This window comes from Jaculus jaculus, chromosome 14 (assembly GCF_020740685.1).
Source record: "Jaculus jaculus isolate mJacJac1 chromosome 14, mJacJac1.mat.Y.cur, whole genome shotgun sequence".
Lineage (NCBI taxonomy): Eukaryota > Metazoa > Chordata > Mammalia > Rodentia > Dipodidae > Jaculus > Jaculus jaculus.
Genome location: NC_059115.1, coordinates 32,511,851 through 32,533,783, shown reverse-complemented (window position 1 = coordinate 32,533,783; position 21,933 = coordinate 32,511,851). Strand labels below are relative to the sequence as shown.

The following is a 21,933-nucleotide window of genomic DNA, read 5'->3' as shown; positions in this document are numbered from 1 at the left end:
TGTTTCTATATCAGAGTTAAGCCTCAGCACTGATAACATTTAGGGCTGATAATTCTCTGCTGTAAATCAGAAAATGTCTTGACATTGTCAAATGTCCCCTGGCAGGCAGAACAGTTTGCTATTGAGAACCCGTGCTGTAGGCTTGGGACTGAAAGACATCTCTGAGGTCTGCTGTGTTCTGTGCACTGTGATGTCTCAGAATAGAAAACCTTCATGACTGACTTCATGGGAACTAGAGAAGGGGGACTATGGTTTGGGTGAAGCAGATTCTGCTCCTTCCAACTTCTTGAGTTTATTTCTACAGACTGCCACTCTCCGCCCCTACCTTAGCGCCGTGCGGGCCACGCTCCAGGCTGCCCTCTGCCTGGAGAACTTCTCCTCCCAGGTCGTGGAAAGACACAACAAGCCGGAGGTGGAAGTCAGGTAGGGAAGGAAAAGGTCAGGGTGGGACCGAGGGTTTCAGCACTTAGGAATGGACCTTCTCTGGAAGGGGTCATGAACCTATGTTTTGGAACTGTCAAAACACCTGTCAGTAACATAAGTCAGATGAATGGTGTTTCCTGATTTGGAGTTAAGAAAATAGGGTCAGGGGATTGGCAGAGCAAAACTCAGGGGAGAAGCTCCTCTGGAACCAAAATTGGTGTGACTTCTTAGAGAGCAGGGTATTCATGAAAGGTATTCATGAAAGTTACTGAGATGCCTTCTATATACTTTTCTAATTTAATGATCAAAGATATTTGTGTGTGTGTGTGTGTGTGTGTGTGTGTGTTTAAATTTTATTTGCAAGCATAGAGAGGAGAGAGACAGAGTAGGTTCGCTGGGGCCTCCAACTACTGCAAACAAACACTAGATGCACATGCCTGTTTGTACATTTGGCTGTACATGGGTAATAGGAAATTGAACCTGGCTAATTAGGCTTTGCAGGAAAGTGCCTTAACCACTAAGCCGTCTCTCCAGGTCCCTTCCTTTTTTTTTCATTAAGTAAAAACTTTATATGAGCACATCATGTGTTGGTGCCATCATTTCCCTCCCTGCTCCCCACTCTACTTGAGGACCCTCCTTAGTGGGATATCTGGTACTCACTGTGGAGTTGTGGGTTATGAGAGTAGCATTCAGTCATTGTGAGGTGGGGGGAAGGCCTTCTAAAATTCCCTCCTACCCTGTGGCTCTTACATTCTTCCTACTGCCTTTCCTGCAAAATTCCTTGAGCCTTAATGGGTGTGTTTTTAAGTCTACTTTGTGTTGAGCTCCCAGCAGCTTCTGGATTTCTGCTTTGGTGCGTTTTGCATGTCCCCCATGTTGATCTCCATTACCCTAGTACAGGTTGTCAGGCTCACAGTGGAAGCAGCACTCTTGCCAATTCCTGTGTGCATGCTTGTGTACATGCATGCTTTCTTTTCTTTCTCTCCTTTTTTTTTTTTTTTTTGGAGGCAGGGTTTCACACCAGCCCAGGCTGACCTGCAATTCACTATGTGGTCTTTATGGTGGCCTCAAACTCAAAACCATCTTCCTACCACACCAGCAGAGAGAATGGGTGTGCTAGGACCTCTAGACGTATGTGCCACTGTGCATCTGGCTTTATGTGGGCACTGGTGAATCAAACTCTGGTAGTTAGGCTTTACAGGCAAGTGACTTAACTGCTGAACCATCTCTCCAGCACCCCCCCTTCTTTTTTTAAAGTAAGGTCTTGCTCTAGCCCAGGCTGACCTGGAATTTACTATGTAGTGTCAGGCTGGCCTCAAACTCATAGCAATCCTCCTACCTCTACCTCCCAAGTGCTGCACCACCACACCCGGCAGATCGAAGATAGATAGATAGATAGATAGATAGATAGATAGATAGATAGATAGATAGATAGATATGATTTTTTTTTTGAGGTAGGGTCTTACTCTAGCCCAGGCTGACCTGGAATTCACTATGTAGTCTCAGGGTGGCCTCGAATTCAAGGTGATCCTCCTACCTCTGCCTCCTGAGTGCTGGTATTAAAGGCGTGTGCCACTATACTCAGCTGATTTTTATATTTTCTTTTTTCTTGGTTTTTCGAGGTAGAGTCTCACTCTGGCCCAGACTGACCTGGAATTCACTACGGAGTCTTAGGGTAGCTTCAATGTCACAGCAATCCATCTACCTCTGCCTCCTGAGAGCTGGGATTAAAGGCATGCACCACCACTCCTGGCCTTATATTTTCTTAATTTTTCTTTGCCTACCAGCCTATAGAGCATATAGTTTCTTACCACCAAATGCTCCAAAATTTTAAATATATTTTATTTATTTATTTGAGAGAGAGAAAAGGGCAGAGAGGAAGAGAATGGGTGTACTAGGGCCTCCAGCCATTGCAAATGAACTCCAAATGCATGCACCACTTTGTGCATCTGGCTTACATGGGTCCTGGAGAATCTAGCTAGGATCCTTTGGCTTTGCAGGCAAACACCTTAACTGCTAAGCCATCTCTCCAGCCACAAATGCTCCAAATTTTGAATGATTTTTTTTCTTCAGTAGTCTTCATTTCATAATAGTTATTGTTTTTTGAAATGTAATCTAGAGCTGGGTGTGGAGGCCACCATGAGACTCTAGTTAATTCTGGGTCAGCTTGGGCTACAGCAAGTTCTTACCTCAACCCCTCCCCCCAAAAAAGTTGTAATGTAGCCAGGTGCAATGGCAAATGCCTATTAATCCCAGAATGTGGGAGGCTGAGGCAGGAGATTGAAAGTTCAATGCTAGTCTGGGTTACACAACAAGTCCTATCTCAAGAAATCAAAAGAAGAAAAAGAAAGATCGTTATTAGCGTTGGAGGGGTGGCTTAGCAGTCAAGGCACTTGCCTACAAAGTCAAAGGACCCAGGTTCAATTCTCCAGAACTCATCTAAGCTAAGTCAGAGGCACAAGGTGGTACATGTGTCTGTAGTTCGTTTGCAGTGGAGGCCCTGGCATGTCCATTCTCTGTCTGTGCTTCTCTCTCTCTCTTCCTCTGTCTCTCAAATAAAATAAAATAGAGCATTATTAGGCACTTGGTCCTTTTTGGTTTCTCCAACCTCACCCTTTGAAATAAAATTCATTCATTTCACAGATGAGGAAATTGAATTCCAACAGGGTGTATTGCCTAAAGAAGGCAACCGAAGGCTGGATTTCAAAACCTTTTCACTCTGACCCTAGAGCCTGTGCTGTTTCTGCTGGTAAACATACTCCTTGGCCTTTCTTAGCAGTCCTTGGACTCACAGGTGTCAGATAGTGGTTCTAGGACTTGTTGTTGGTTGCCATGGCTGTTCTGTCCCTTTATTGTACAGTGGCCTCTGTGATTTTGTTTTCAGGAGTAGCAAAGAGCTCCTATTGCAGCCTGTCACCATCAGCAGGAATGAGAAGGAAAAGGTTCTAATTGAGGGCTCCATCAACTCTGTCCGGGTCAGCATCGCTGTGAAACAGGTGAGTCGCTATGGAAGAGGCCCAGTGTTGAGGACTGTCTTCTGAAAGGTTAGAGTGTGGGTTCAGAGACTGCCTTGTGGAATGTACTTGGAATGGTAATACAGAACAAATCAATAGGCACTGTCTTGATTGCACATGCCTGCAATTCCAGCACTTGGGAGGCAGAGGTAGGAGGATCGCCATGAGTTCAAGGCCACCCTGAGACTCTATAGTGAATTCCAGGTCAGCCTGGGCTAGAGTGAGGCCCTACCTTGAAAAACAAAAACAAAAAGCAATCTTACTTCATAGTCTTTTCCCCTGATTAGAAAATAAGGAAATCTAGTGGCAAGGCCATGAAACTAGTTGGGTATAAGGTCATAGAACATTCTTTTTTTTTTTTTTTTTTTTAGGTAGGGTTTCACTAGCTCAGGCCAACCTGGAATTCACTATGTAGTCTCAGGGTGGCTTTGAACTCATGGCCATCCTCCTACCTCTGCCTCCTGAGGGCTGGGATTAAAGGCATGTATCACCACACCCAGCTCCTAGAACATTCTTAAGGAATGAGGGTTATGTCCACTTAGAAAATTAAGCAAAAGCAATGCCAATTTGATAACCGTAGTTTCTTTGTTTTTCTTTGTATTTATTTATTTATGAGAGAGGGAGAGTAAGGGTGGGCCAGGGCATCTTGCCACTATAAATAAACTACAGATGCATGCTTTACGTGGGTACTGGGGAATGTTACTCAGGCTTTCAGGCAAGCGCCTTTAACTGCTGATGATCTCTCCAGCCTTTAAGGGTCTGCCTCTAGCCAGGTTGACTTGGAACCCATTCTGTAGTACCTGGCTGGCCTCAAACTTAAGGTAGTCCTCCAAGTGCTGGGGTTTCAAGGTGTACATCACCATACGTGACTACTTTGTTTCTTAGACACTACAAACAAACTCTAGACGTGTGTGCCACCTGTTTGCATGCCCCACCTGTGCATATGGGTCACCTTGTGCATCTAGCTTACCTTGTGCATCTAGCTTAGATGGGTTCTGGGGAGTTGAACCTAGGTTCTTATGATTCACAGGCAAGCACCTTAACTGCTAAACCATCTCTCCAACCCTAAACTGGTTTCTTTCTTCCCCTTCCCTCTTTCCTTCCTTCACCTCCCTTCCACTCTTCACTCTAACCCAGGCTAACCTAGAACACACTTGGTAGCCCACATTACCTTGAATTTACAGAAATCCTCCTACCTCAGACTGAATTAAAGACTTGAGCCACCACATCTGGCTGATATGAATTTCTAAAGCTGCCCTTTAGAAAAGAAAGTACTAGGGCTGGAGAGATGGTTTAGAGATTAAAGGTGCTGACCTGGGTTCAATTCCCAGTGCCCACATATAGCTGGATGTACAATGTGGCTCATGGATCTGGAGTTCATTTGCTGCTATAAGAGGCCCTGGCACACCCATTCACTGTCACAAAACAAATAGATAAAAATATTAAAATAACAACAGCAAACATTTCTTGTGTTTCCTCAGGCAGTATTTTGTAAACATCTGTCATTCCCAACACTCTGTGAATCTTGCCTTGCTTATGTATCCCTTGTGTGGGTGATTATTTACTTCACAGCTTTAAAAATGGATTTTTAGGGCTGAAGTGTGGTTAAGACACTTGCCTGCAAAGCCAAAGGACCCAGGTTTGATTCCCCAGGACCACATAAACCAGATACACAAGGGGGCACATGCGTCTAGAGTTCATTTGCAGCGGCTGGAAGCCCTGGCATGCCCATTCTCTCTCTTTTCAAAAAAAAAAAAAATTCTATTTTTATTTATTTATTTGAGAGAGAGAGAGAGAAAGAATGGGTGTGCCAGGGCCCCCACCCACTCAAACTCCAGATGCATGTGCGCCACCTTGTGCATCTGGGATATAGGTCTTGGGGAATTGAACCTAGGTCCTTTGCCTTTGCAGGCAAGTGCCCTAATCGCCAAGCCATCTCTCCAGCCCCCATTCTCTCTCTCTCTCTCTCTCCTAATCTGCCTCTTTCTCTCAAGTAAGTAAATATATTTTTCTCAGATTGTTAAAAAAATGTATTTACAGCCGTGCTTGGTGGCATATCCCTTCAATCCTGGCACATAAGAGGCTGAGATAGGAGGATAGCTGTAAGTTGGAGGCCAACATGCTGTTCCACACAGAGCAGATGTTGTAGGTTAGATTGGGCTAGATTGAGACCCTGACTCCAGACAGACAAACTTGACTTACATTCTTTTACTTAAGCATGAAAAAGAAAACTTTGTTTTGTAAGTGGAAAAACAGTATTACTTGTCACATTGAAGAGCAGCTCTAAAAACAACCAACCAAAACACAACAATGTTGCTAAATTCAGATTAGATACTGTTGCCTACTGAAAGCTCCAACTCTTTAGGTCTTCTGTTAAGATGGAAGTGTGGTGGCGAAGGCCTTTAAACCCAGCATTCAGGAGGCGGGGATAGGAGGATTGGTATGATTCCAGGCTGGTCTGAGAATACATAGGGAATTAAATTCAGGTCAGCCTGTGGGCTAGAGTGAGACTGTACCTCAAAGGGAAAAAAAAACAAAACAAAACAGGAAAGTTAACATGTGCTAGGAGATAACTACCAGCATTCTAGCACTCATTTCTAGCTCCACATTCCCCCCCCCCCCCAGGTATGATTTTACTTTAGTTCAGGCTGACCAGGACTTCACTATGTAGTCTCAGGGTGGCCTTGTACTCACAGCAATCCTCCTACTTCTACCTTTGAGTGCTGGGATTAAAGGCGTGTGCCTCCACCCTGGCGAGACCTTTTTTTTTTTTTAATTTTTAAAATATTTATATATTGATTGATTTATTTTGAGGTAGGGTTTCACTGTAGTCCTGGCTGACCTGGAATTCACTATGTGGTCTCAGAGTGGCCTCAAACTCATGTCAATTCTCCTACTTCTGCCTCCCAAGTGCTGGGATTAAAGGTGTGTGCCACCTCACCTGGCAAATTTACTTTTTATTATTTGCAACCAGAGAGAGAGAATAGGTATGCCAGGGCCTCTTGCCACTGTAAACAAACTCCAGATACATGCACCACCTTATACATCTGGCTTTATGTGGGTCCTAGGGATTCAAATCTGGACCATCAGGCTTATAAGCAAGAGCCCTGACCACTAAGACATCTCTCTAGCCCCAGAATTCCTTCAGAAATACTGAAGTAAATCAAAAAGGGGGAAACTGGGAATTGTTTGCTGTTGGGTGTTGTTAAAGTAGACCTGCCCTAAGTTTGTGATACCTCAGGAGATATGAGCCACCCACTTTGAGAACTAGTGAAGTGAGAAAGGAAAGATAGCAGTGAATATAGGGATGGGCTCTGACAGCTAATAACACTGGTTTGCCTGAATTACCTTGCCAGACAGGAATGTCTCATTACATTAGAGTAGCCCTAACATAGATACTGAAGTGCCACAGTTCAAAGTTCAGCAGTCATTCCTCTCAGTATCAAACACATGTGTCCAGTGAGTCTGGAAAGTATTAGAGTCAGGAACAGAAAACCAGGCTAACAGGCTTAGGCTATCAGCATTAAGAGCCATCTTTCTCCTTTGTTCTTACCAGGCTGATGAGATTGAGAAGATTTTATGCCATAAATTTATGCGCTTTATGATGATGCGAGCAGAGAACTTCTTTATCCTTCGAAGAAAACCAGTGGAGGTAAGATCATGTGGGTCTGTATACTCAGTCCTTAGGGTTTTATCATGAGGTGCCCTTCCTGAGTACGGGGCATTCAGCCTGGGCTATATTCCAGACCCTGTATCACAATTGAAACAGAACCTTCCTGAGCTCTGTCACCAACAGAACTTAGCCTGTAAAAGCCATAGGAAACATTGGGTCATTTGTTGACAACTGTGTACTTAAATCTTTGCAAACTCCATGCCAGGTTAACTTAAAATATCCTCAGTGGCTAAACAGCCACCATACCTCACATCAGCCAAATTCGCTCTCTTTGTCCTAGTTCTAGTCTCTGGGAGGGGCACTCAGGGTAATCAGATTCTCACACATTCTCCCATAGTAAAAGACCCAGGTTGTCGGGTGTGGTGGCGCATGCCTTTAATCCCAGCACTCGGGAGGCAGAGGTAGGAGGATTGCCGAGAGTTCGAGGCCACCCTGAGACTACATAGTTAATTCCAGGTCAGCCTGGACCAGAGTGAGACCCTACCTCGAAAAACAACAACAACAACAAAAAAACCCAGGGCCACCTCTCTTCCATTGTCACCTCTTCTGTTTTCTTCTGGAACAAGATGTGAATTCCTTTTATTTGCCCTTGACTCATTTTTGTATGTATGTGTGTGTGTGTGTGTGTGTGTCATATATATATATAGACACAGAGACACACACACACACACACACACACTCCCCCATTCCCCTCCAACCCCCGAGGTAGGGTTTCACTCTAGTCCAGGCTGACCTGGAATTCACAATGTAGTCTCAGGGTACCTTTGAACTCACAGTGATCCTCCTACTTCTGCCTTCCGAGTGCTGGGATTAAAGGTGTATGCCATCATGCCCGGCTTCACACGTAGTTTTTTGTTTTTCTTTTTGAGGTAGGGTCTCACTCCACCTCAGGCAGACCTAGAACTCATTCAGTAGTCCCAAGCTGGCCTCAAACTCACAGTGATCCTCTTACCTCTACCTTCCTAGTGCTGGGATTAAAGGTTTGAGCCACCATGCCTGGCACAGTTTTATTTTATTTTTTTTGGTTTTTCGAGGTAGGGTCTCACTCTAGCCCAGGCTGACCTGGAAAATCACTGTGTAGTCTTAAGGTTGCCTTGAACTCAGATCGAGCCTCCTCTGTGCCTCCCAAGTGCTGGGATTAAAGGCGAGCACCACCATGCCCAGCTGTGTGTACACCTCCTGAGAACACTGGGGTTAAAGCAGGCTAACATGCACATGTGATATTTACATGGATGCTAGAGACTCAATTTCTAGGAGTCAAACTTGCCCAGGAGGCACTTTATTCACTGAGTCATCTCCTCAGCCTCTGTCCTTGACTAATTTTGGATGTGGGGTTGTTTGTGCCAGTCTTCCTGAGACATCTGACATACACAAAATTCTGAAGTGGGTTCAGTTATGCAAATCAAATGTACACAGACACCCATGCGATCCTTGAGCAGGTAGGCTGCTGACTGAAAAGCATGTACCTTGGTAGAGGATTAATAACCCACTATAAGCTTTTAGGTAAGTGGAGAAGATCTGGCCAGCCAAGTCTCCCTAAGGTGCTAATTTCTTATTTCTCTTCCCTGCTGGCTTTCTTTGCTAGGGATATGACATCAGCTTTCTGATCACCAACTTCCACACAGAGCAGATGTACAAACACAAGTTGGTGGACTTTGTGATTCACTTCATGGAGGAGATCGACAAGGAGATTAGTGAGATGAAGCTGTCAGTCAATGCCCGAGCACGCATCGTGGCTGAGGAATTCCTTAAGAATGTGAGTAGGACTTTCTGCTCTGCTGGAAGTGGAAGGAGCTGTGGGTTTTGTGCTCCTCATATTTCCTGAGGCCCCCTTGGACCTCTGGTGCAAGATTCATCTTTGAGAGCTGCAGGGCATTTTCTTTCTTTTTCTTTTCTTTCTTTCTTTCTTTTTTCGTTTTTGTTTTTGTTTTTGTTTTTGTTTTTGTTTTTGTTTTTGTTTTTGTTTTTCTAGGTAGGACCTCACTGTAACTCAGGCTGACCTGGACCAATTCACTAGTCTCACGGTAGCCTCAAACTCATGGTGATCCTCCGACCTCTGCTTCCCAAGTGCTGAAATTAAAAGTGTGTGTCACCACGCCCAGCTGGTATTTTCCATTTCTAGATATCTGGGATGCCTGTTAGGGGAACTTGGACATTAATTCTCTGTCTTACAATATCTATATAGATCTGCATAGTCCCTACCTATTTTAGTTCAAATCTGAGGGTACATGTGAATTTTCTGGGAATACATGTCAATTAATCATTGTATAATTACACTTTCAAATAGACTTAAATATTTTTCTTCATCGTCTGTTTCTCAGGCTTGAAATCATGATTGTGGTCATCTGACAGAGAGGATTGCAGTCTCTTGAGCTTGTTTACATTGAGGAACTAATAACATAGTTGCTCTTGTTTAGATATTCAGGACATACTGCTTATTTTTTCCTCCTCTTCCAAACTATTCAGTTTGTGGATATGTTCCACTCAGCATTGACTGATCTCTAGATGGTAGGGTTAGTGTTTATTCCTCCCAGTACACACAGGCACAGCCCAGAAGGAGCTAGATTCCTAAAGATGGAAGTTACTCCCGCTTCCCCTGGCCTTTAATTGCCCTGCAGGTGGCAGTGTACAAACTCAGTATGCTATCCGCAGAAGGTAGAGTTTGTTCAGCATGCTCACCAGTCAGACCACCTGGTGTCACTCTGACTTGCCTGCCTATTCAGACATGTCACAACTAAAACCTCAGCTGCTTCAGTTCTGAAATGAGGATGCTACTGATGTTCACCTTTCACAGTGGTTGAACTTTGAGAGAACATGAGAGCACCTCTGGTACCCTACAAACTTTATGTTTGGTAGCACCAAAGTTTTTGACCATAGGACAAAGAGGCCTCTAGGTTTGTTCAACCAAGGGGAAGATAGCTCTTGTCCTAATTTACTATTTAGCTTTCTCATTCAGTAGTCAGTCATTTCATTTATGGTTGGTTGGTTGGTTGGGTTTTTTGGTTTTTTCAGGTAAGGTCTCACTCTAGCCCAGGCTGACCTGGAATTTACCATGTAGTCTCAGGGTGGCCTCGAACTCACAGCGATCCTCCTACCTCTGCTTCCTGAGTGCTGGGAGTAAAGGTGTGCGCCACCACACCCAGCTAAGTTCATATATTTCTTTATTTGCAGACAGAGAGAGAATGGATTCAACAGGGCCTCTAGCAGCTGCAAACTAACTCCAGATGCATGTGCCACATTGTATATCTGGCTTTAGATGGGTGCTGGGGAATTAAGCCCTGCCCATCAGACTTTGCAAGCAGGTGCCTTAACTACTGAGCTATCTGTACAGCCCAGTGGAATTCTTGAGCCTCAGGCTGGCCTTAATCTGAAGGCGATCCTTCTACCTCACCGTCTCAAGGGCTAAAATTAAAGGTGTGCAACACCATGCTCATCAATAATTACATTTCTTTTTTTTTTAATTTTTATTAACATTTTCCATGAATAATTACATTTCTAAGAGTTAATGCGATTTTAAAAAAACATCATGGGGCTGGAGAGATGGCTCAATGGTTAAGGTGTTTGCCTGCAAAACCTAATGACCTGAGTTTAATTCCCCAGTACCTAGGTAAAGCTGATAGACAAAGTGGCACATGCATCTGGAGGTCATTTGCAGTGGCTGAAGGCCCTGGTGTGCCCATTTTCTCTGTCTCGACGTATCTGTCTGTCTCTGCAGATAATTTTTGTTGTTGTTGTTCATTATTTATTTATTTGAGAGTGACACAGAGAGAAAGAGACAGAGAGAGAGAGAGAGAGGTTGAGAACGGGTGCCCCAGGGCTTCCAGCCACTGCAGACGAATTCCAGATGCATGCGCCCCCTTGTGCATCTGGCTAACGTGGGACCTGGGGAACCGAGCCTCGAACCGGGGTCCTTAGGCTTCACAGGCAAGCGCTTAACCGCTAAGCCATCTCTCCAGCCCTCTGCAGATATATTTTTTTAAATTTCAAACTTTTATTAACAGCTTCCATGATTATAAAAAATACCCCATGTTAATGCCCTCCCTCCTCCCACTTCCCCCATTGAAACTCCATTCTCCATCATATCCCCTCCGCCCTCTCAATCAGTCTCTCTTTTATTTTGATGTCACTATCTTTTCCTCCTGTTGTGATGGTCTTGTGTAGGTAGTGTCAGGCACTGTGAGGTCATGGATATCCAGGCCATTCTGTGTCTGGGGGGAGCATATTGTAAGGAGTCCTACCCTTCCTTTGGCTCTTACATTCTTAATGCCATGTCTTCCGCAATGGACCCTGAGCCTTGGAAGGTGTGATAGAGATATTGTAGTACTAAGCACTCCTGTCACTTCTTTCCAGCACCATGATACCTTCTGAGTCATCCCAGGGTCACTGCCATCTGAAAAGAGAAGGTTCTCTACCAAAAGTGAGAATAGCATTAGTATATGGGTATGAACATGAAGAGAAGTGTTTACTGGGCAGTTTGGTAAGCGTAGTATATACTTTTAGCCAGACAGCAGCAGACGTTATACCCCTAGGGCTCATGACTACCCGTTGTAAGTTTTCAATATCAGGAATGTATTCCCTCCCATAGAACCAGCCTTCAGTCCAATTAGAGGGCAATTGGTTTCCACCATGGTAGATGTGCCACTATTGCACCTGTTGGCTCATTTGCCCTGCCTGGCCAAATATAAGGCTTGCAGTGTCCACTGTTGAGTATCTTCACTGGTGAGTTCTCTTTCTCCCATTGAACTGCATGCAGAATGGCTTCTTCCAGCTTTCTGTCAGCTGGTCTACATGGAGGAGGTTATCAGCTCAGTTCCAGCAAGATTTTTCAGTGGCCTTGCAGCCCAAATACATGGAGTCTTTAGCAATAGGGTCTTACCATCTATTCCTGGTGTCCCTCCCCCTTTTTTCAAGAATAGGGATTGAATCTAGGGCCTTGTCCATGCTATGCAGGCATTTTTACCACTGAGTTCTATCTCCAGCTGTCCTTTTCCCTTTTTTTTTTTTTTTGAAGTAGGGTCTCACTGTAGCTCAGCTTGCCTGTCTCGGGGTGGCATCGAACTCATAGGAGCATTGTCACCACATCTGGCTTTATTTTGGATTTTAAGACAGCATTTTTCTATAGCTCAGGCAAACCTTGAATTTACGAACCTCCTATCTCAGCCTCCATAGATGTTGGGATACAGGTTTACATAATCAGACTAGCCCAAAACTTTTGTATGAATCCTGTGTGGATCTGTATGTGGAGTCTGGTGTGTATTTAAAATTGGCAACTAGGGTTGTTGAGATGGCTTAGTGGTTAAGATGTTTCCCTGTAAAGCCAAAGGATTCTGGTTTGATTTTTCCAGGACCCACATAAGCCAGGTGCACAAGATGGCACATGCATCTGGAGTTTGTTTGCAGTGGTTAGAGGCCCTAGCACACCCATTCTCTCCCTCTCTCTCTGCCTCTTTCTCTCTTTCAAATAAATTAATAAAATATATATTTAAAAATAAAATAAAATTGGCAACTAGCCGGCTATGATGGTGCATGCCTTAAATCCCAGCACTCAGGAAGCAGAGGTAGGAGGATAGATCTGAGTTTGAGGCCACCTTGAGACTACCTAGTGAATTCTAGTTCAGCCTGAGCTAGAATGAGACCGTACCTCAGAAAAAAAAGTTGGCAACTCATTCATAGTCTTGAATACCACGTGGCCAGTCTTGCACTGTGCTCAGTCCTTTGCTCTTGATAGTCTGTGGTCTATCAAATACTGATGATTATTCTCTGCACCATGACGAGTATTTGAGCTGAAAGCATTTCTCAGGCCCATCCTGGTCAGAGGATCACCCAGAGCATGACACAAAGTACCAGATCCTAGGCCCCTCTCCCCTTGACTCACTGAGTGCCCAAGCTCTTTATGTGTAGCTCTACCATGTCTGAAGGCAGCTCTAATGCAATCAAGCACTCGACAAGGCAGAAAAGTTATGTGTGGAGAACTGTGGGGAACCCTCAACACTTCAGTCTTCTGACTTGTCCAGTGGTGGGTTTCAGGTCAGTGATGGTAGTCACTGCTTAAGGGCTGATTAAGTGAAGTGTATTCTCATGAGGTACTGTGATACTTGCTTGGCCTCTCAGAGTTGGAATCACAGTGGTGGTTCAGCCAGCCTCCCTGGAGCCCACTCACCTGGATACAGTAACAACCACCGTTCTCTGTCTGGTTCTCTCTTGACAGTTTTAATCCACCTGGCTGGATCTCGTGGCCTTCCCCTCAGCCTTCCCTGTGTCTCTGCGTGTCTGCAAAGGCGTCTTGGAGTCACTGGAGCGGTGGCAGCAGAAGCAGCAGCAGTGGCAGCGGGGAGCTGGGTCGGGTGGGCATTCAATGCGGGAGGGGGTGGTGTGCTTGCAGCTGGGCAAGAAAGCAGCAGTGGACCTGCCCCAAGGCCACATGTGCCTGGTCAGGCTGGCTTCTGATGTTCAGTCCCCTGGGCCAGGATTTTTTTTTTTAAAGATCTTGAAACTTAAACTCTGTGCTTGTAGGAGACTGTAACCTTTTTGTCTTTTTTTTTTTTTAAACAAACCTCCACCTCCAGTGGCTGTGACTGGTCCCAGTGATTGTACCTTATTGGTCGCTGTGGGTCTGGGCGGGCCTGGAGCCAGAAGGCGACTGTTTTCCCCATGCCACCCCAGGTGGTGAGAAAGGAAAGTTTCAGATTCCTTGCTGTCTTATTCACTAGCCTCATTGGGCCCAGTAGCGGTGGCGGGGACCCTCTGCCAGCTTCCTGAGCTCTGCCTAAAGATGGCCACCCAACACTGGTTGGGGACAAGGGCTGAATCATGAGTGACAGCCAGGCCTAGCAGCTGGAGCCCAAAAGCCAGGAACCCTTTGGCTGCAGGGGCTGCTTGACGCCTCCCATCTGAGAGGCGCCATATCTTGCCTTGTCTGGGTGCGGTGCCTTCCCTCAAGGTGGAGGTGAGTCCCCCAGAGCTCCTGGCCAAGCCTCTCCCTGCTCTGGCTCCTCTGCTCCCAAGCTCACTGTCTCCTGTGATTCTGGTGGATCCTCCCTCCCCTAATTAAAGTTTCTTTTTGCCCCATTGGGGCTGCATGAGGTCTGTGCTCTGTGTATGTATGTGAAAAGTAGGTGTTTAATTATACCCCAGGGCTCTGTGGCTGGTAGGGGTCTGGAGCTCCCTATGAGACAGTTTTTTGTCCTCTGCCAGAGGCCCAGCTCAGAGACCTCCTTCACTGTAGCCCAGAAACTGTTCATTTCTGAAAATACTCTGACTTTATAGAGCTTTCATGTTTTTCACGTAATGCTCTCATTTGGGCTAGACGGTAACCTCAGAATATGATCCTATTTTGTGGATAAGGAAACAGATGTCACAATATATACAGTAACTTGCTCCAAATCTCCCAGCCTGGCAACAGTAGACTTAATGTCTGCCTGTGCTATACAGTAATTACTATCCACATGTAGCTATCTAAATTTTGATCATTATAATTAAGTGAAGGAAGATCTGCTTCCTCATTCTCACTGGTGACATTTCAAGTACTAAGTTGCTACAAGTAGCTAGTAACAGTTATCCTTAACAGTGCTGAAGAAAGTTACATCGAAGTGTGCTAGGTCTACTCATTGACTCTAAGGTAAAAAAAAAAACCAAACCAAAAAAAAGTATTTGAGTCCTGACTTTGTTGCTGATTTTGGGGTAAGTTGTATTCTGTGTCTCAAGTTTCTTAATGTGTAAAGTGGAAATGATGACTACATAGCCATAACCCAGTCCCTTCCACACGGGCTCTGAAGTAACACTAGTTGACCACTCCCCCAGCTCAGTATCCAGGCTATTTTAACTTCCAGTGTTTCAGGCATTGGTAATGGCATTTGACCTACTTTGAGAAAATGGAACGATCCAGTAGAAGCTATGTCTTTAAAACAGGTGCATGAAATATTTTGTGTTTACTGTTGGAGTCTGGGGATGATGAAGGGTATATTTATAGGAGAGAGAGTGTCAGAAACAGCTTTGAGGATGCTTGGTCTTGAGGCAGGTTTGGTAGTTCATATTTGTACAATACTTGGGAATACCAGCCAGCGTGGACTACTGAGTGAGATCCTGTCTTAAAAAATAAGAAGCTGGGGGCTGGAGAGATGGCTTAGCGGTTAAGCGCTTGCCTGTGAAGCCTAAGGACCCCAGTTCGAGGCTTGGTTCCCCAGGTCCCACATTAGCCAGATGCACAAGGGGGCGCATGCGTCTGGAATTCGTTTGCAGTGGCTGGAAGCCTTGGTGCACCCATTCTCTCTCTCTCCCTCTATTTGTCTTTCTCCCTGTGTCTGTTGCTCTCAAATAAATAAATAAAAAATGGACAAAAAACTATTTAAAAAAAAAATAAGAAGCTGGGTATGGTGGCTCATGCCTTTAATCCCAACACTTGGGAGGCAGAGATAGGAGGATCACTATGAGTTCAAGGCCACCCTGAGACTACATAAGTGAGTTCCAGGTCAGCTTGGGCTAGAGTGAGATCTTACCTAGAAAATAAATAAATAAAAATAACAAAAAGAAAAAAATAACCTATGAGTTTTCCAGCTGGCTAAAGGAATATTTTGGTTTGGGCTTTAAAAAAAAATATTTTTATTTACTTGCAAGCAGAAAGAGAATGAGTGTGCCAGAGCCTCTAGCCACTACAAATGAACAGATGCATGTGCCACTTTTTGCACTGGCTTTACATGTGTACTGGGTACTTGAACCCAGGCTCTCAGACTTTGCAAGCCAAGCACCTTTAACCACTAAGCCATCTCTCCAGCCCTGGCTTTTTTTTTTTTTTTTTCTTTTAAGGTCTTTAAAAAATAACCTTTTATTTGAGAGAGAGAGCAGCAATGGGTGCACCAGGGTTCCCAGCCGCTGAAAACTTAACTCCAGGTGCTTGTGCCATCTCTCCAGCCCAGGTTTTTAGTTTTTTTGAGACATGGTTCCATTCTGTTCCCAGCTGGCGTGGAACTACCCTGTGGCCCCCAAACTTGCAGAGATCCTCTTTCCTTAGCTCCCAAATGTTAAGATTAAAGGCATGAACCACCAATGCCCAGCCAAAGGAATATTTTTTTTGGGGGGAGGTTAAAAAGGTTTTTTTTTTCCGACCAGGCATGGTGGCACATGCCTTTAATCCCAGCACTTAAGGAGGCAGAGATAGGAGGATTGCTTGAGTTCGAGGCCACCCTGAGACTACATAGTGAATTCCAGGTCAGCCTGGGCTAGAGCGAACCCTTACCATGAAAAACCAAAAAAAAAAAAAAAAAAAAATTGTTTTTTCAGTGCTGTTATTGACCCCAGGACTTGAGCATATTAAGCAAGCCTATGGCTGAGCTCATGCTCAGGCCTCAAAGGGGTCTTTTTCAAAGGCTGAGAGAGGGAGCATTTGAACTGCTGTACCCTTTATGACACTACCTCTGTGATCTCTTGCCTTGTTGCATCATTTGGGCTTTCTGGGTACATGCTTTGTAGAGACTGAGCTAAATGACCCAAGAGGGAATAGAAACTGGTCATTCAACCCTTACAAGACAGCCTAGTCCTGGTGAGCCAGCCAGAACCCTGCTTTGTCAGGAATTTATCTCCCAGGGTTCAAAGATTCTAAAACTTAGATTTGCAGGCTTAGGACAGACTGGGTGGCTGCCAACCATTTTTCTCCTGGGAACTGTCATTTAGAAAGCCCAGTTACAAGCCAAATGGAAACTGGGAAAGGGCATCTCTGTTGGGCTCACCTGGTAGGATGGAGGATCTAACTGCCTTGTCACTAGAACTAAGTTCTTGGCCTGGGATACTCTTCCCTGGACTCTGCTTGAATAGCCACTGCTAGAGTGTAGTAATTATGTGCCCAACACCAAACCTTAACAGTGATGATAGAGTTCTGTGAGAGTGTTTAAAAAGTGAGGTCTGGGCTGGAGGGGTGGCTGTGGTTAAGGTGTTTGCCTGCAAAGCCAAAGGACCCAGGTTTGATTCCCTAGGACCCCATAAGTCAGATGCACAGGGGACACATGCGTCTGGAGTTGGTTTGCAGCGTTTTGTTGTTGTTGTTGTTGTTGTTGTTTTTGAGGCAGTCTTAATTGCTCTGTAGTCCCCAGCTGGCCTCCAACACCTTGTGTTCTGCAAATTTCTGCCTCCCAAGTGCTGGAACAAAGGTGTGTGCCACCATACCTGGCTCCCTGTAAATTTTTTTAAAAAGATACTTATTAGAGAAAGTGGGTGCACCAGAGCCTCCTGTCACTGCAAATGAACTCCAGATGCATGTACCACTTTTGTGTATCTGGTTTTACATGGGTACTGGGGAATTGAAGCAGGCATCAGGCTTTGTAAGCAAGCATCTTTAACCCCTAAGCCATCTCTAGTCCCTCCTTGTAACTTTTTAAAAAATGTTTTGGGCTGGGCATGGTGGTGCATGCCTTAAATCCCAGCACTCAGGAGGCAGAGGTAGGAGGAGCGCCATGAGTTGGAGGCTACCCTGAGACTACATAGTGAGTTCCAAAATAAATATTTTTTATTTTTATTATTTTGTTTTTGTTTATCGAGGTAGGGTCTCACTCTGGCCCAGGCTGACCTGGAATTCACTGTGTAGTCTCAGGATGGCCTTGAACTCTCGTCGATCCTCCTACCTCTGCCTCCTGAGTACTGGGATTAAAGGTGTGCACCACCATGCCCGGCTGGCTTTCCTACTTATCCCCTAACATAACCTTACTGTCCCTGCCTGTCAGGTTCTGCAAGCCTAATCGAGCCACACCAGTTGCATTTAATGCCCCAGAAAGGTTTGCAGACTCTCCATGTCTGTTGCTGAGAAGGGTTCCTCTGCATATTCTTCACTTGGTGGCTCTAGTTTAACTGTCAACTCTTCCTAGACATTCTTGACTACCTTCCCTAATGGGTGCCCCCTTGCAGGGTTCAGCTCATTGTTTGTTCACTGCCCTTACAGTATATGTATTTCTGTTGCTATCGTTTTGTTTCCTCACACTGAGCTCTAAACTCCTTGAGGGCAGGGACCACGTGACAGATCCTAACCCTGAGCCAAGAGCACTGGGCCATCTGAACTGCTGAATACAGGATGTACGTAGTAACACTAGTCCACCCGGTGCTCTTAGTGTGAAGCCCTGGCAGCTCTCGAACCTTTCACCTGAGTGATTGTGCCAGGGAACAGTTTCCTAGGCAACAGGAAACAGAGCCAGAACAGAGGCCTCAGCTGCGAGAGGCAGGGCAGCTGGGCTGGAAGGCTGCGGGCTGCTAGTGGCGAATGCAGGTCCCAGGGGCAGCGCTGCTTCTGAGCACTGGGCCCCTGGGGCCTGGGGCCACCTGCTACACCCAGGAGGGCGGCCCCGAATGCAGCTGGTCAAGGAAGCTCCCGCCTTCAGAGCTACACCCCAGTTATCTAGCCCTGCGGCGGTGGCTATGGAGGGGACCCGCCTCAGCCCAGGTGTGCGCTCTGGCGGCAGTCGCTGGTATTGCAGTCGTGCCAATGCATGCCACCTAGGCAGCACCCGTGAGACACTCGCCTTTGGCACCCAGGCCCCGGACTCTGTGGAGCCCTGCCCTGTCGACCCCTCACGCACCCCGGAACTGGATGATCCGCTGCCTCCTCAGGATGGTGAGGTCCGACAGCCCAAGTCCTGATGGCTATGGGGAGAAGACTTGGGGGTGGAGCGAATGGGCGTGTAAGAAGAGTGGCAGAGATTGAACTTCCAAAGGAAGAGAAGGGGCACAAGAAAGCCAGAGGAGCCAGAAAGGCCCCTAGGCTAAGCTTCCAGCCTACCATGTCCTTATTTCACATCTCTGCAGGTTCCCTTGTCCTCTGGCTAGGACTCGCCAAGACACCTCACCAGATGGGCCGGTTCATAAATGCCAAAATCCACGTGGAGACAGCTATCAAGGTTGGAAGGGATGGAGAGTGGTGTGATTCAAGTTCTCATTTCTCATGTCCCTAAGAAGGTCACGTGCATGGTAGCCTACTTTCTGATCCCAGCACTCTGGGAGGCTGAGGTGGGAGGATTACCACAAATTTGAGGCCAGCCTGGGTTAGACCTTTTCTTACAATCCGTCTTTTAAGTGCCTCCGCATTTCACTTTCCCTTCCGGGCTAAACTTGGTAGAATGGTCTTATCTGGGATTCACTCTTCAGCTCCTTTTGCCCTGCCCTGTTCCCTGCCCTTCTATCCCATTCCCATTGGAAACCACTCTCAGGTCTCCAGGGGTGGCCTGTAAGGAGCAAGTCCTGAAGCCCTTTACTGACCTCTTGCTGGAGTACCCCGTGTTATGCACCGGTGCCCCACACTCTTCACATGGCTGACTGCACTCTTAGTTTTCCTTGCTCCCTTCCTGAATTCTGCTATTCAATTGCCAGACATTAGTGGTTTCCTGTGTGCCTTCCCATGCCTACCTCCTGGCCTGGGCTGGGAGTCCAGGCAGCATGCTATGCCCTGTACATGCCCTCTCCTACCTGGCTTCCAGCTCACCACCCTGAAGATCCAGCCTTCTGCTGGATTTCTCCACCCAGTGAGCTCTCAAGCATTTCACACTTGTGTCCTAAACCATACTTCTATTTTCGTGCCCAATCCTGTTAATCCAGTTTTTTTTAACCCGTCCTCCAATTTGTAGAGCCAGATCAATCATTATCTCTCCTTCCAGGATGAATTTTGTTTTGTTTCTCAAGGTAGGTCTTGTTCTAGCTCAGGCTGACCGGGGATTCACTATATAGTCTTGGGCTACCCTTGAACTCACAGCAATCTTCTTACCTCAGTCTCCCAAATGGTGGGATTAAAGGTTTGGGCCACCATGCCTGGCTCAGCTGGATGAATCTTTTTAGAAATTATGAACTTTATGAACAAATCGTGTGTTGGTTCCATTCCCCTTGTGTTATCCTCTTATATACCCTCTCCCCGGCCCTTATTCCACCGAGGGACAGTCAGTCTGTGTGGGGGCGAGGCAGGGAACAATGCCTCAGGATGCTCCTTCCCACCCTATGGCTCTTACAATCTTTCTTTTCTTTCCTTTTTTTTTTTTGGTTTTGTTTTTCGGTATAGGGTTTTATTCTACTCCAGACTGACCTGAAATTCACTTTGTAGTCTCAAGCTGGCTTCAAACTCACAATGATCCTCAGTCTCCCAAGTGCTGGGATTAAAAGCATGCATCACCACACCTAGCAGAGAGATAAAGAGAGAGAGGGAGAGAATGGACACACCAGGGCCTCTAGGTGCTACAAATGCACTCCAGACACATGTGCCACTTTGTGCATCTGGCTTTCATGTAGGTACTGGGGAATCGAACTCTGGTGATTACGCTTTACAGGCAAGTGCTTTACCTGAGAGGCATCTCTCCAGCTACCCCACCCACCACTCCACATGCTTTTAAAAAATTCATTTGAGAGAGAGAGTGGGCATGCCAGGGGCTCTAGCCACTGCAAAGAAACTCCAGACAAATTTTCCACCTTGTGCAGCTGGCTTACATGGGTACTGGGGAATCAAACCTGGCTCCTTAGGCTTTGTAGGCAAGTGCCTTAACCTCTAAGCCATCTCTCCAGCCCTCATCCTTCATCTATTTTTTTTTGTTTATTTTTATTTCTTTATTTGAGAGCAACAGACAGAGAGAAAGAGTCAGAGAAAGAGAGAGAATGGGCATGCCAGGACCTCCAGCCACTGCAAATGAACTCCAGACGCGTGCGCCCCCTTATGCGTGGGTCCTGGGGAATTGAGCCTCGAACCAGGGTCCTTAGGCTTCACAGGCAAGCGCTTAACTGCTAAGCCATATCTTCAGCCCTCATCCTTCATTTCTTACCCTTCCTCCTGACCTTCCCTTCCCTTTTCTTTCTTCTGCTCTCCTCTCATTTCCCTCTTTTCTTCCTATCTTCTCTTCCTCTACTCTTCTACTCTTTCCTCTACTCTTCCTCTCTCTTCTCCTCCCTTCCTCTCCTCTCTATTCTTTTTTATTTATTTATTTTTTAACTAAAAACAGACTTGTTATGGATACATCATGTGTTGGTACCATCTTTTCCTTCCTTCCTCCTTGCCCCCATTCCACTGAGGGCTCTCCTTAGCTATGTTTCTGGTACTCACCATGGAGTTGTGGGCTACACATTGTGAGAGCGCTGTCAGTTCTTGCTGCATGGGCAGGGTGGCAATACCTCTGGGTATGATTTACCAACCTGTGGCTCTTATAATCTTTTCTGAACAATTCTCCGAGCGATGGTGGGCGTGTTTTAAGTCTACTTCAGTGATGAGCTCTGGATCTCTGTTTTGGTAGGTGTTGAATAGCTTTCACCCTGGCACTGATTGTCAGGTTCACCATGGAAGTGACTCTTGCTCATCTCCACAATTCCTCTGTTGTTTCACTTGGGTCTTGGCTGAGGTGTGAGGGGTGGTTTATCTCCTCTGGTCTCCCTACCTTCTGAAAAAGAAAATCAGATTTCAGCATGTGTGATCTTTTTCCTTTTTTAAGAAAATATTTTATTTATTTATTTGAAAGAGAGAAAGAGAGAATGGGCATGCCAGGGCCTCTAGCCACTGCATATGAACTCTAGACACGTGGGCTTCCTTGTGCATCTGGCTTATGTGGGTCCTGGAGAATCAAACCTGGGTCCTTAGGCTTTGCAGGCAAATGCCATTTCCCCAGTCCCCCTTTTTTCTTTTGTTTTTTTATTTATTTATTTGTTTGTTTATTTATTTATTTATTTATTTTTGAGGTAGGGTTTTGCACTAGCCCAGGCTGACCTGGAATTCACTATGTAGTCTATGACCCTATGCCAGCAAGTTTTGCAAGCATATGCCTTTAACCACCACAGGATGAGTCGTAGCCCATTGACTTCCTCCTAATTTTTACTATAACCATC

The 21,933-nt window shown here is 45.8% G+C and overlaps 1 protein-coding gene across 2 annotated transcripts in view; it reads left to right on the top strand.

Moving 5' to 3' along the window:
- Positions 1–21,933, top strand: part of LOC101601381 (actin-related protein 2/3 complex subunit 4) — a 66,854-nt gene that overhangs the window by 3,523 nt on the left and 41,398 nt on the right. Inside the window, exons 2-6 of one of the 2 annotated variants that reach the window (XM_004651463.2) lie at positions 305–423; positions 3,308–3,419; positions 6,994–7,089; positions 8,696–8,866; positions 13,319–14,192. In XM_004651463.2, the coding sequence (XP_004651520.1) occupies positions 305–423; positions 3,308–3,419; positions 6,994–7,089; positions 8,696–8,866; positions 13,319–13,324 (504 nt within the window). In that variant the 3' untranslated portion in view covers positions 13,325–14,192. Of the gene's footprint in view, positions 1–304; positions 424–3,307; positions 3,420–6,993; positions 7,090–8,695; positions 8,867–13,318; positions 14,193–21,933 lie in introns of those variants that run through there. The other variant, XM_045133453.1, reaches the window with a different exon arrangement.